Source organism: Squalius cephalus, assembly GCF_949319135.1.
Source record: "Squalius cephalus genome assembly, chromosome: 7".
Lineage (NCBI taxonomy): Eukaryota > Metazoa > Chordata > Actinopteri > Cypriniformes > Leuciscidae > Squalius > Squalius cephalus.
In genome coordinates, this window is record NC_137128.1 from 45,712,003 (window position 1) to 45,727,887 (window position 15,885).

General features: G+C 39.0%; 1 protein-coding gene across 2 annotated transcripts in view; it reads right to left on the bottom strand.

The window, feature by feature from the left end:
- The window catches only part of LOC307161945 (GTPase IMAP family member 8-like), a 51,553-nt gene that overhangs the window by 24,579 nt on the left and 11,089 nt on the right, over positions 1–15,885 (bottom strand). Inside the window, exons 2-3 of one of the 2 annotated variants that reach the window (XM_079876914.1) lie at positions 4,103–4,807; positions 148–852 (exon numbers count right to left, since the gene is read on the bottom strand). In XM_079876914.1, coding sequence (XP_079733040.1) covers positions 148–852; positions 4,103–4,807 — 1,410 coding nt within the window. Of the gene's footprint in view, positions 1–147; positions 865–4,102; positions 4,808–15,885 lie in introns of both variants that reach the window. The other variant, XM_079876913.1, reaches the window with a different exon arrangement.

Sequence of the window (15,885 nt, forward strand, 5' to 3'; positions counted from 1 at the left end):
CTGCTTTGAACCCATCTATTGGGAATGCCTCTACAAATAGCGGTTAATGACAAGAAGTTTATTGCTATTATTGCTGTGACTGTTACATTTTCATGACTTACTTAATATACTCAGTGTTTATCTGCACTATAAAGTATATGGACTCACTCATCTGTGATCTGATGTTTTCTCTCCTTTTTTGCGTCCTCTTCATTCGTTCTTCTGCTCTCTCTTCCTCTGCTCTTCTTCTCTCTTTCATCTCCTGTAAAATCTTTCTGTCTATTTCAAAATAGCAGCCATTGTTTTGTGCCACTGTCTCCTCAATCTTCTCCAGCAGCTCCTTGATCTGAGTGTCGTCACTCCTGTTGTGATTGTTGAGAACATGAAACCTGTTCCCACATTTGTCCAGCAGCCGCTGGAGATCCGGCCCTTCACTCTCAATGTACTGCTCTATAGATGTGTGTAACAGAGAGTCTTTATGAGTGAACAGCACTATAGTGTGACTCCAGACTCTCTCACTGAGAAGACCCAGATGCTCCTGCAATGCTTTTCTCTCAGTCTCTTTAAATGTGTAGTCCACACGTATGATCAGTAGTACAGCGTGTGGTCCTGGAGGACACAGAGACACACTGAGCAAAATCTCCTGTTTCAGTAACTCAGGACTGAACTCTACAAAGTAATTCCTCCACCATCCTGGAGCTTCAATGACAGTGATGTGTCTGTCTGCTACTTCTCCATGTCTCTTCACACACTGAGCAGATTTCTTCAAGTCAAACTCCTCTCTGCCCAGGATGGTGTTTCCAGCTGAACTCTTACCAGCTGCTCTACATCCCATCAACACAATCCTGAGCTCTGAGAGATGTTGGGCGTCACCTGCAACAAATACTGAACAAACACACTTCTTAAGGTGGGTGGCATCTTAAATCTTCTTAAATAATCTCTCTTTGTGAAAAAGGGGTTCCTGAAATAAGGTTCACCTCATCTATATGGGTGTCAAACTACACATTATTGATTAAAAATGACATATAAGTGTATCTCACATTAATTAAACTCTTAAATCAGAATTGAACAAAGGTTATCAATGGAGAATAATTCTGAAGAAAAGAAAACGGCTTAAAGGGATAGTTCACCCAAAAATGAAAACTCTGTCAGTAATTACTCTCCCTCATGTTGTTCCAACCCCGTAAGACCTTCGTTCATCTTCGGAACACAAATGAAGATATTTCTGATTAAATCTGAGAGTTGTCTCACTCCTCCATTGGCTTCCAAGGGATTGAAACTTGCCGGCCCAGATAAGTTATTAAAGACATCGTTAATATAGTCCAAGTGACTACAGTGGCGCAATCTTAAGTTTATCAAGCGACGAGAATACTTTTTGTGCGCAAAAAGTAAACAAAAATAACGACTTTATTCAACTATTAATTTCCTTCTCTCTGGGCCTCGAGTGAGGTCACGTAGTATAACTGTGCAGCGCTTCTGTGTTGTACGTCACACGTAGGCTCACTATTGGCTGACTCTGGTCATGTGTGTGATGCGTGTGACGTACAACACAGACGCACTGCGCTATTTTACTATGTGAACTCACTCGAGGCCCAGAGAGAAGGAAATGAATAGTTGAATAAAGTCGTTATTTTTGTTTACTTTTTGCGCACAAAAAGTATTCTCGTTGCTTGATATACAAGCAATTGATTGAGCCACTGTAGTCACTTGGACTATATTAACGATCTCTTATTAACTTTTCTGGGCCGGCAAGTTTCAATCCCTTGGAAGCCAATGGAGGAGTGATCCAGCTCTCAGATTTAATCAAAAATATCTTAATTTGTGTTCCGAAGATGAACGAAGGTCTTACGGGGTTGGAACAACATGAGGGTGAGTAATTACTGACAGAGTTTTCATTTTTGGGTGAACTATACCTTTAATTTCAATGATCTGGAGACAAAACAACAAATCACAGAACACACCGATTAAGCAAGACTAAATTCCAAATAGCTTCAGAATAATGTTTTCAGAAAGTATATTCTTTAAAAAATGATTAGGCTAAATTGTCCCTCTAAACCAATGAATAAATCTCCCTCTTGTGTGTGTTCTCACCGGGGAAAGCATTATCAATGCACTGGTGGCTATCAGCACCAGCAAATACATGACTGTATTACATTTACATTAATTTACTAGATTGAAAGAAAGCCAAAAAAGACCATTTGTGACTGCTTATATTTAAAAAGGACTTTATGAAAAAAAAAAAAAAACCCAGCCTATATTGGCATAAACAGATCCAAAATCTTATCTGTATTGACCAATATGAAAACAGTAAAAGTGTCTTGCAAAAACTGAACATGTCGACATTTTTTCACTCATAAAAATAGCTTCTAATCTTACAAATGTCCATTTTACATGACATATTTTTGCCTTAGTTGGAGCTGCAAATAAAATATAGTTCCTCCAGCAGTCTAGTAGTTTTTACTTGTACTTTCAAAGTGTGTTTGACGGGACTCACTTCCTGGCGCTTCAGAACAGCAACAAACATGAGGCGTGTGTGTCTACAGGTGTAAAGCTGATGTTTAAGATTATATTCAAGACGAGATGTTTGCAGGGTTTTTGTTTTTGTTTTTTGTATTGTTTTCTATGGATTAGGTAAAGGGATTTCTGATATCAAAAGCACACCCTATGAAGAACAGGATTGTTTAAAGGGCACCTATTATGCAAAATTCACTTTTACATGGTGTTTGAACATAAATGTGTGTTGGCAGTGTGTGAGCAAAACCACCCTAGAATGATAAAAATCCACCCAGTAGTTTTTTTACTATCTCAATAAATCATAAGCACTGTCTCAGAACGCCCTGTTCTAAGATTGCTCTCACTGTGACGTAGAATTGCGCTAAGCCCCACCGACGTGTTTGATTGACAGTCTGGTTTTGGCATAGACCCCGCCCTCGGTGATCTATTCTGTACACCATCGCCATTGTTTCAACGACAGCCGGTAATGTCTCCTAAGAAGTGTAGGTGTTCTGTTGTGGGATGTAAGAATGGACATAGTAGTCTTCACTGACATCAGAGCCACTGAAAACGCAGCGGATGGATTTTATTTATGAAGAAAAGGCGCCACTTAAACTTCCTAAATACAAGAATCATTTTCTGACTGACTGTTTAGTGAACGAGGGTTAAAGTTAATCCTCAAGTGTGGATCGTTGCCTACTGTTCGCGATCCAACGTCACCTCCAGAAGAAGTAAGTGTATTTTATTATTTTTGAGCAAATAGTCATTTCAATCGATGTCAGCCAGTTCAACAACAAATGCGTCTAAAGCTATTTATTGTCGTCGTCATAGGATGTCTCAACAAACAACGTCAGACTGTTTTATGTCAGGTACATTATTTTTTGCAGCAATAACAAATGTAAAATGAATACCTTTATCTCCATAGACAGTATATAAACGTCTATCTCCCTGCAGCATTTGTTTTCTGGTTCTGTAACGTTAGCCATCTTCTCATATTTGCCACATAAGCGTGTGTGTAAGTTAGTTTCAAAAAATTGCGCGAAAGTTATCACAATTTGTTTGTGTGTGTGTGTGTTTGTGTGTGTTGCACATCCATAATTGCAAAGGGGACGCGATTAAAACTTTGTAAGTACATAAATGTATCAAATAACCATTCCGAGACGTTTAGTCCATTCTCATTCGTGTTTATTCTGTGCCGGACTCTCTTCATCATCTGGGTCCAGCAGGGCGGGGGTATGCAGCTCATTTACATTTAAGGTGGTACACACCAAAACAGCTCTTTTTAAAACAGGCCCCAAAAATGACATTTGCAAATGGTTATAATAAATTAACTGTGGGGTATTTTGTGCTGAAAGTTCACAAATACATTCTGGGGACACCCAAGACCAATATTACATCTTGTAAAAAGGGGCATAATAGGTGCCCTTTAAGAAATGAAAGTGCTTATTTCCTCCAGTAACAGATTTTAGGGGCCGTCACTGTGAGCTGCTTTGAACCCATCTATTGGGAATGCCTCTACAAATAGCGGTTAATGACAAGAAGGTTCTTGCTACTATTGCTGTGACTTACATTTTCATGATTTACTTAATATACTCAGTGTGTATCTGCACTATAAAGTATATGGACTCACTCATCTGTGATCTGATGTTTTCTCTCCTTTTTTGCATCCTCTTCATTCGTTCTTCTGCTCTCTCTTCCTCTGCTCTTCTTCTCTCTTTCACCTCCTGTAAAATCTTTCTGTCTATTTCAAAATGGCAGCCGTTGTTTTGTGCCACTGTCTCCTCAATCTTCTCCAGCAGCTCCTTGATCTGAGTGTCGTCACTCCTGTAGTGATTGTTGAGAACATGAAACCTGTTCCCACATTTGTCCAGCAGCCGCTGGAGATCCGGCCCTTCACTCTCAATGTGCTGCTCTATAGATGTGTCTAACAGAAAGTCTCCACCAGTGAACAGCACTATAGTGTGACTCCAGACTCTCTCACTGAGAAGATCCAGATGCTCCTGCAATACTTTTCTCTCAGTCTCTTTAAATCTAGTGTCCACACGTATGATCAGTAGTACAGCGTGTGGTCCTGGAGAACACAGAGACACACTGAGCAAAATCTCCTGTTTCAGTAACTCAGGACTGAACTCTACAGAGAAATTCCTCCGCCATCCTGGAGCTTCAACGACAGTGATGTGTCTGTCTGCTACTTCTCCATGTCTCTTCACACACTGAGCAGATTTCTTCAAGTCAAACTCCTCTCTGCCCAGGATGGTGTTTCCAGCTGAACTCTTACCAGCTTCTCTATATCCCATCAACACAATCCTGAGCTCTGAGAGATGTTGGGCGTCACCTGCAACAAATACAGAACAAACACACTTAGGCTATCATGTAGTGTGTGCTTTCTGAACAGTTAACAAGAAAGCTGCACTAAAAGTATGCTAATCATAATAATACAAATGCCTCATGAATGGAGTAACGTTAATCATCATCCATGGACCATGGTAAACTAAATTATGAAGAAATTGGCATTTGTTGCAAAAAAAAAACGTTTTCAGTAATTATATATCCTTAAAAATATGCAACATGTAAAAAGGCAAACTAAATTAATGAATAAATCTCTCTCTTGCGGGTACACTCCTTACGCATAATTGCACAGCCAAGCACTTTAAACTACATGACTGTATTCTGCAAATAAAGCTAAAACGCAATCCGTGACAAGCCATATGTTTAGGAAACGACTATATGGAGAACAAAGCCAGCCTTAAAGGTCTTACAAAAAAATCTTAGCTGGGTCATTCCAAATATGCCCCTCGATCTGAGCTGCACCAATCACATCGAGTTATCTGATATAGGCGGGCCAGAGGCGAGCTAAACAGAAGACGACAGCGCTGTGACGTCGAAGTCTTTAGTAAACATTGCAAGATGGCTATGGATGAACACCAGTTGTTTGAAACGGCTTTGGCCGCTACAATGAAAGATTTAGACTTTTTCTCTAAAAGAGGAACAGAAGACGGTGCTCGAATCATTCCTTTGCAAGAAGGGAGTTTTGCTGTTTTGCCGACCGGATACGGTAAGAGTCTAATACCAGTTAGCTCCGCTGGTAGCTAAGCGATAACTTGATGTGATTGGTCGTAGTGTTATCCAATTGCGTGCAGTGAGATTTTCAAATGCATGCTTGGTGCTGCCCCTCGAGCTGGCCGATCTTCATTAGTCGACGCCAGACCATTAATCTTATAGATTTAGGTCTGGATTTCCAGGCTAGGCTACTAAAGGTTCTACGCTAAAAAGACAGTGATAGTGTTGAAGACTATAGAGCCACCCTCGGGCTGAGGCTGTAATACTCTGAGCTAATATTAATGATCCTGTGTCGGACCAGCAAACACCTGAGAAGGACAGTGAGAGTGTATAGATGCTAAAGACCTGTGTGCTCATGTGTGATTGAGGCAGTGATAGGAGCTTCTTGACGGGACGCTGTCACCTTACTTCAGGGAAGTGTTGTATTGTATTGTAAGTATTCGGGGAATTGCCTTGAGATACTGTTTACTGTAGTTATTATTTTTAACAACTGGAAGTTTTTTAAATTGTCAGTGGTAAAGAAGTCAGATTTAGTAGGTTGTATTCGTATTAAATATTTCCACAACAATTAACAGATCTTTACACGGGAACACAGGAGATAGATCTATGAAGGTAAAAGAGTAGCAAAACTCGAGAGCACGTAGATGTGAATTTGAGAACTTGTACAATAAATATTTGTACTTGAACGCTAACATTTACACTCACAGCTCCAATGTGAAAACCTGTAAAATAAAAATCTGAAGTTGAATGTTGAAATTTGCACTCGCTGACAATAGTCACAAACCTGTATTCTGAATTTGAAGCTGCAGACAAGTACAGTCACAAATGTGTAAAATACCATTCACAGAAATACAATGACAGACACAAACTTGTAGTACATAGTTGCACTTATTCTTACATTCACATTTGCAGTACAAACTCAATTAGGCATTTGCAACTTCTCAAATCTGTCACTGCAATTTCAAATTTCGTGCATTGACTTTTGCTACTCTTTTCGCATTGTATTAGGTGCAAAACTAACTTGTGCACTTGAAACTCTGTGGCGGCGAGAGAGAAAGAGAGATGGAAAAACCCCTAATTGAGGTTGTACTGTGAATGTCAATGTAAAAATAAGTGCAATGTACTACAAGTTTGGGTCTGTCATTGTATTTCTGTGAATGGTACACATTTGTGACTACTTGTCTGCAGCTTCAAATTCAGAATACAGGTTTGTGACTATCGTCTACAAGTGCAAATCTCAACATTCAACTTCAGATTTTTGTTTTACAGGTTCATATAGATCTGCCACCAAACACGGGCTCCCACAACACTGCTAACTCTGAGAGATTAGCACCTGTTGCACAAGCATGCCCTCTAGTGTCACACTCCCACATAACCTTATACTTCACTACCATTTCTTTTTCATGTGTTCACAATTTAATGTGTTATGTGTTTATATCAAATGCTGGAAATGTGTGTGATTGAAGAGGTACATTATATTAGTTAAATTTTAATAATAAGAGTGTGATGCAATGCAAACTCATTATCAATGGATATTTTTGATATATTTCTTTGAAATTCATTTACTGTTGATTGCATCAAGCGAGGTCTTCTAGACAAGACATTTTCTATATATATCAATATTGTATCTGATGTGATATTACTAATATTAATATTATTATTTTTTATATTAGGCTACTTTATTATTAGGGGCCAAGCCCCGAAGGGGCTATGGCACCTATTGTATCTGTTAGTTTTCTTATTATTATTAGGGGCCAAGCCCCGAAGGGGCTATGGCACCTATTGTATCTGTTAGTTTTCTTATTATTATTAGGGGCCAAGCCCCGAAGGGGCTATGGCACCTATTGTATCTGTTAGTTAGGGGCCAAGCCCCGAAGGGGCTATGGCACCTATTGTATCTGTTAGTTTTTAGGGGCCAAGCCCCGAAGGGGCAAGGCACCTATTGTATCTGTTAGTTTTCTTATTATTATTATTATTATTATTCTTCTTCCTCCTCTTGAAGTCTATGGCAGCCCTATGAACCATACATAGGAAAATGATGAAATTTGGCACACTTGTAGTGATGGTAATGAAAAGTAATTGTAGCAATTTTTGAGTCTCTAGGTCCAACTCTATAGCGCCACCAGCAGTTCAAAAATTCAACATTGAAATGGTTATAACTTTTGAACCCTTTGATCTAGAAAAATGAAACTTAGTACACCTGATTCATCTCATCATGCTGATTAGAACCAATATCTTACATTAAGACTCCGCCCATTACAGTAGTGGCCATTTTGAAAAGTACAGTATGCAGTTTTTTTGCTACTCCTCCTTCAAAATTGGTCTAATTTTGTCCAAACATGTACTCAAATGATCTTCGGACTGAGCCGCATAAAAGTACTGTCCCCGATTTTTTTTATTCTTCTCTGATCAAAAGTTATGACGTCGCAAACTTAACGAGGTCGACCCAAAATTGGTTCAGAAGCTATAGCTCGGCCAAACTTTGATCAATCGAAACGAAAATTGGTACACTTCATCGGAAGCATGATCTGAGGTTCCATGCCAAAGTTGGGAACAGCGCCACCTACGGGTCATGAGATATGGAAAATGCATATTTTGGCCAATAACTTATGAACAGTTTGTCAGAAAATTATAAACTTGGTGTCTATCGATTCCTTGGGTCATGACAAATCCGTGGATATCGATTTTGCCATGATGGGATGTACCACGTGTCCGCCATTTTGAATGATGTCATAATTTGCAATATCTTTTAAACTATTTGAAATTTCTTCACCAAATTTGGTATGGATCATCATTAGCATGGCCCGAAGGTACCTGAGAAATTTGATCACAGCGCCACCTAGTGTTCCAGAGATATCATTGTTTTTTGAAAAAACGCTTATAACTTTTGCTAACATTGCTTGAAATTTGATTTCTTTATGTCAATATATTCCTTGGCTTATGCCGATTTCAACGATATCTCATATGTTATTTATCAACAATGTGACTGGCCGCCATATTGGAGTGAATGTAAAACAGTTTTTTCGCTACTCCTCCTTCAAAATTGGTCTAATTTTGTCCAAACATGTACTCAAATGATCTTCGGACTGAGCCGCATAAAAGTACTGTCCCCGATTTTTTTGCTATACTGGAAAAAAAAAGTTATGATGTCGCAAACTTAATGAGGTCAACCCATAATTGGTTCAGAGGCTGTAACTTGTGAACAGTTTGTCACAAAATCATAAAATTGGTGTCTATCGATTCCTTGCGTCATGTCGAATCTGAGGATATCTATTTTGCCAGCATTGGATGTACCACATCATAAGCTATATTAGCATTAAGTTAGCTTAGCATGCTAATCTCGTTAACATGATTTTGTGTGCTCATTCACACACTGAAGCCTCTCCTCTGCAGCTTTGTAAAACATGTCCTCTGGGTGGCGCAAGTGGTTCAACCATGCGTCATGAATCCCGAACCATTGTGGTCGTGGGTTCGAGACCAGTGTGGGGCGACTTTGAAATTGTGTATAAAATAATAATTTAAATTCCTTCCGGCTCTGCACTGCTGTTGGTGCTTAAATGCTAGCTGTGCTGCTGTAATTGATGTGCTTACTGTGCTTGATGTACATTAAATTTCTGATGTTTTGCTCTTCTGGCTCCGCATTGCGCTACAGCGGCTGTTGCTTGCTCTGCCTTGCAGGGCTTGGCCCCGTATTGCTGCTTGCAGCTATATTTATTATTATTATTATTATTCTTCTTCCTCCTCTTGAAGTCTATGGCAGCCCTATGAACCATACATAGGAAAATGATGAAATTTGGCACACTTGTAGTGATGGTAATGAAAAGTAATTGTAGCAATTTTTGAGTCTCTAGGTCCAACTCTATAGCGCCACCAGCAGTTCAAAAATTCAACATTGAAATGGTTATAACTTTTGAACCCTTTGATCTAGAAAAATGAAACTTAGTACACCTGATTCATCTCATCATGCTGATTAGAACCAATATCTTACATTAAGACTCCGCCCATTACAGTAGTGGCCATTTTGAAAAGTACAGTATGCAGTTTTTTTGCTACTCCTCCTTCAAAATTGGTCTAATTTTGTCCAAACATGTACTCAAATGATCTTCGGACTGAGCCGCATAAAAGTACTGTCCCCGATTTTTTTTATTCTTCTCTGATCAAAAGTTATGACGTCGCAAACTTAACGAGGTCGACCCAAAATTGGTTCAGAAGCTATAGCTCGGCCAAACTTTGATCAATCGAAACGAAAATTGGTACACTTCATCGGAAGCATGATCTGAGGTTCCATGCCAAAGTTGGGAACAGCGCCACCTACGGGTCATGAGATATGGAAAATGCATATTTTGGCCAATAACTTATGAACAGTTTGTCAGAAAATTATAAACTTGGTGTCTATCGATTCCTTGGGTCATGACAAATCCGTGGATATCGATTTTGCCATGATGGGATGTACCACGTGTCCGCCATTTTGAATGATGTCATAATTTGCAATATCTTTTAAACTATTTGAAATTTCTTCACCAAATTTGGTATGGATCATCATTAGCATGGCCCGAAGGTACCTGAGAAATTTGATCACAGCGCCACCTAGTGTTCCAGAGATATCATTGTTTTTTGAAAAAACGCTTATAACTTTTGCTAACATTGCTTGAAATTTGATTTCTTTATGTCAATATATTCCTTGGCTTATGCCGATTTCAACGATATCTCATATGTTATTTATCAACAATGTGACTGGCCGCCATATTGGAGTGAATGTAAAACAGTTTTTTCGCTACTCCTCCTTCAAAATTGGTCTAATTTTGTCCAAACATGTACTCAAATGATCTTCGGACTGAGCCGCATAAAAGTACTGTCCCCGATTTTTTTGCTATACTGGAAAAAAAAAGTTATGATGTCGCAAACTTAATGAGGTCAACCCATAATTGGTTCAGAGGCTGTAACTTGTGAACAGTTTGTCACAAAATCATAAAATTGGTGTCTATCGATTCCTTGCGTCATGTCGAATCTGAGGATATCTATTTTGCCAGCATTGGATGTACCACATCATAAGCTATATTAGCATTAAGTTAGCTTAGCATGCTAATCTCGTTAACATGATTTTGTGTGCTCATTCACACACTGAAGCCTCTCCTCTGCAGCTTTGTAAAACATGTCCTCTGGGTGGCGCAAGTGGTTCAACCATGCGTCATGAATCCCGAACCATTGTGGTCGTGGGTTCGAGACCAGTGTGGGGCGACTTTGAAATTGTGTATAAAATAATAATTTAAATTCCTTCCGGCTCTGCACTGCTGTTGGTGCTTAAATGCTAGCTGTGCTGCTGTAATTGATGTGCTTACTGTGCTTGATGTACATTAAATTTCTGATGTTTTGCTCTTCTGGCTCCGCATTGCGCTACAGCGGCTGTTGCTTGCTCTGCCTTGCAGGGCTTGGCCCCGTATTGCTGCTTGCAGCTATATTTATTATTATTATTCTTCTTCCTCCTCTTGAAGTCTATGGCAGCCCTATGAACCATACATAGGAAAATGATGAAATTTGGCACACTTGTAGTGATGGTAATGAAAAGTAATTGTAGCAATTTTTGAGTCTCTAGGTCCAACTCTATAGCGCCACCAGCAGTTCAAAAATTCAACATTGAAATGGTTATAACTTTTGAACCCTTTGATCTAGAAAAATGAAACTTAGTACACCTGATTCATCTCATCATGCTGATTAGAACCAATATCTTACATTAAGACTCCGCCCATTACAGTAGTGGCCATTTTGAAAAGTACAGTATGCAGTTTTTTTGCTACTCCTCCTTCAAAATTGGTCTAATTTTGTCCAAACATGTACTCAAATGATCTTCGGACTGAGCCGCATAAAAGTACTGTCCCCGATTTTTTTTATTCTTCTCTGATCAAAAGTTATGACGTCGCAAACTTAACGAGGTCGACCCAAAATTGGTTCAGAAGCTATAGCTCGGCCAAACTTTGATCAATCGAAACGAAAATTGGTACACTTCATCGGAAGCATGATCTGAGGTTCCATGCCAAAGTTGGGAACAGCGCCACCTACGGGTCATGAGATATGGAAAATGCATATTTTGGCCAATAACTTATGAACAGTTTGTCAGAAAATTATAAACTTGGTGTCTATCGATTCCTTGGGTCATGACAAATCCGTGGATATCGATTTTGCCATAATGGGATGTACCACGTGTCCGCCATTTTGAATGATGTCATAATTTGCAATATCTTTTAAACTATTTGAAATTTCTTCACCAAATTTGGTATGGATCATCATTAGCATGGCCCGAAGGTACATGAGAAGTTTGATCACAGCGCCACCTAGTGTTCCAGAGATATCATTGTTTTTTGAAAAAACACTTATAACTTTTGCCAACATTGCTTGAAATTTGATTTCTTTATGTCAATATATTCCTTGGCTTATGCCGATTTCAACGATATCTCATATGTTATTTTTCAACAATGTGACTGGCCGCCATATTGGAGCGAATGTAAAACAGTTTTTTCGCTACTCCTCCTTCAAAATTGGTCTAATTTTGTCCAAATATGTACTCAAATGATCTTCGGACTGAGCCGCATAAAAGTACTGTCCCCGATTTTTTTGCTCTACTGGAAAAAAAAAGTTATGATGTCGCAAACTTAACGAGGTCGACCCATAATTGGTTCAGAGGCTGTAACTTGTGAACAGTTTGTCACAAAATCATAAAATTGGTGTCTATCGATTCCTTGCGTCATGTCGAATCTGAGGATATCTATTTTGCCAGCATTGGATGTACCACATCATAAGCTATATTAGCATTAAGTTAGCTTAGCATGCTAATCTCGTTAACATGATTTTGTGTGCTCATTCACACACTGAAGCCTCTCCTCTGCAGCTTTGTAAAACATGTCCTCTGGGTGGCGCAAGTGGTTCAACCATGCGTCATGAATCCCGAACCATTGTGGTCGTGGGTTCGAGACCAGTGTGGGGCGACTTTGAAATTGTGTATAAAATAATAATTTAAATTCCTTCCGGCTCTGCACTGCTGTTGGTGCTTAAATGCTAGCTGTGCTGCTGTAATTGATGTGCTTACTGTGCTTGATGTACATTAAATTTCTGATGTTTTGCTCTTCTGGCTCCGCATTGCGCTACAGCGGCTGTTGCTTGCTCTGCCTTGCAGGGCTTGGCCCCGTATTGCTGCTTGCAGCTATATTAGCAATTGTTATTGTCAAAATAACAATTCTTCTTCTTCCGCAAATGGGAGTCTATGGCAGCCCTATGAACCGTACATAGGAAAATGATGAAATTTGGCACACTTGTATTGATGACCATGAATAGTAAATGTAGCAATTTTTGTGTCTCTAGGACCAACTCTATAGCGCCACCACCAGTTCAAAAATTCAACATTGAAATGGTTATAACTTTTGAACCGTTTGATCCACAGAAATGAGACATAGTACACCTGATTGCTCTCATCATGCTGATCACAACCAATATCTTACATTAAGACTCCGCCCATTACAGTAGTGGCCATTTTGAAAAGTACAGAATTCAGTTTTTTCGCTACTCCTCCTTCAAATTTTGTCCAATTTTGTCCAAACATGTGCTCAAATGATCTTCGGACTGAGCCGCATAGAAATGACTGAACAGAATTTTTTTTATACTGGGAAAAAAAAGTGTTATGATGTTGCAAACTTAACAAGGTCCACCCAAAATCGGCTAAGAGGCTGTATCTCGGCCAAAGTTTGATCAATCGAAACAGAAATTGGTACACTTCATCGGAAGCATGATCTGAGGTTCCCTGCCAAAGTTGGAAACAGCGCCACCTACGGGTCATGAGATATGAAAAAATTGCTATTTTGGCCAATAACTTTTGGACAGTTTGTCAGAAAATCATAAATGTGGTATCTATGGATTCCTTGCATCATGCCAAATCCGTGGATACCAATTTTGCCAGGATGGGATCTACCACGTGTCCGCCATTTTGAATTTTGTCATAATTTGCAATAACTTTTAAACTAATTGACATATCTTCACAAAAATTAGCATTGATCATCGACACAATGTCCTGAAGGTACATGAGAAGATTGAACACAGCGCCACCTAGTGTTCCATATATATAAGGTCTTTTGCAAAAATGCTTATAACTTTTGAAAACATTGTTCAAATTTTGATTTCTTTACGTCATTATGTTCCTTGGCTTATGCCGATTCCGTTGATATCTCATTTGTCATTTTCCAACAATGTGACTATCCGCCATATTGGAACAAATGAAAAACAGTTTTTTCGCTACTCCTCCTTCAAATCTTGCTCAATTTTGTCCAAAATTTGATCAGATGATCTTTGGACTGAGCCGCACAGAAATGACTGAACAGATTTCTGATATTCGCTACCGTTCCCGAGATATTCATCTTCAAAGTTGACCTAGCATGCGTTTTTTGCCTTATACTAGTTAACTTAGCATAATAATTGGTTAGCATGCTAACCAGATGCCATTCTTTCTAATGTGGCTCTTCAGCTATCAGGATAACCATAAGCTACATTAGCATTAAGCTAGCTTAGCATGCTAATCTCTTTAACATGACTTTGTGTGCTTATTCTTACACTGAAGCCTCTGCTCTGAAGCTTTGTAAAACAAGTCCTCTGGGTGGCGCAATCTGTTCAACCATGCGTCATGAATCCCGAACCATTCTGGTTGTGGGTTCGAGACCAGTGTGGGGCGACTTTGAAATTGTGTATAAAATTGTCATTTCAACTCCTTTATCATCTGGGTAAAAGCTGTACTAATGTTTCTAACACTGGGATTAGAAATGTGTTTTTTTCTACATTCTGTGTTTGTTCTCATCAGAACTTTTGTTCATTTTGATTTCATCCTATCTGTACCTCTGAACCCATCTGTTCTTCATGTACATTCTATTTCTGCTGTTTTTGCTCTTCTGGCTCCACATTGCGCTACAGCCCTACTGTGCTACAGCGGCTTGGCCCCTGTATTGCTGCTTGCAGCTATATTCTTATTATTATTATTATTATTATTCTTCTTCCTCCTCTTGAAGTCTATGGCAGCCCTATGAACCATACATAGGAAAATGATGAAATTTGGCACACTTGTAGTGATGGTAATGAAAAGTAATTGTAGCAATTTTTGAGTCTCTAGGTCCAACTCTATAGCGCCACCAGCAGTTCAAAAATTCAACATTGAAATGGTTATAACTTTTGAACCCTTTGATCTAGAAAAATGAAACTTAGTACACCTGATTCATCTCATCATGCTGATTAGAACCAATATCTTACATTAAGACTCCGCCCATTACAGTAGTGGCCATTTTGAAAAGTACAGTATGCAGTTTTTTTGCTACTCCTCCTTCAAAATTGGTCTAATTTTGTCCAAACATGTACTCAAATGATCTTCGGACTGAGCCGCATAAAAGTACTGTCCCCGATTTTTTTTATTCTTCTCTGATCAAAAGTTATGACGTCGCAAACTTAACGAGGTCGACCCAAAATTGGTTCAGAAGCTATAGCTCGGCCAAACTTTGATCAATCGAAACGAAAATTGGTACACTTCATCGGAAGCATGATCTGAGGTTCCATGCCAAAGTTGGGAACAGCGCCACCTACGGGTCATGAGATATGGAAAATGCATATTTTGGCCAATAACTTATGAACAGTTTGTCAGAAAATTATAAACTTGGTGTCTATCGATTCCTTGGGTCATGACAAATCCGTGGATATCGATTTTGCCATGATGGGATGTACCACGTGTCCGCCATTTTGAATGATGTCATAATTTGCAATATCTTTTAAACTATTTGAAATTTCTTCACCAAATTTGGTATGGATCATCATTAGCATGGCCCGAAGGTACCTGAGAAATTTGATCACAGCGCCACCTAGTGTTCCAGAGATATCATTGTTTTTTGAAAAAACGCTTATAACTTTTGCTAACATTGCTTGAAATTTGATTTCTTTATGTCAATATATTCCTTGGCTTATGCCGATTTCAACGATATCTCATATGTTATTTATCAACAATGTGACTGGCCGCCATATTGGAGTGAATGTAAAACAGTTTTTTCGCTACTCCTCCTTCAAAATTGGTCTAATTTTGTCCAAACATGTACTCAAATGATCTTCGGACTGAGCCGCATAAAAGTACTGTCCCCGATTTTTTTGCTATACTGGAAAAAAAAAGTTATGATGTCGCAAACTTAATGAGGTCAACCCATAATTGGTTCAGAGGCTGTAACTTGTGAACAGTTTGTCACAAAATCATAAAATTGGTGTCTATCGATTCCTTGCGTCATGTCGAATCTGAGGATATCTATTTTGCCAGCATTGGATGTACCACATCATAAGCTATATTAG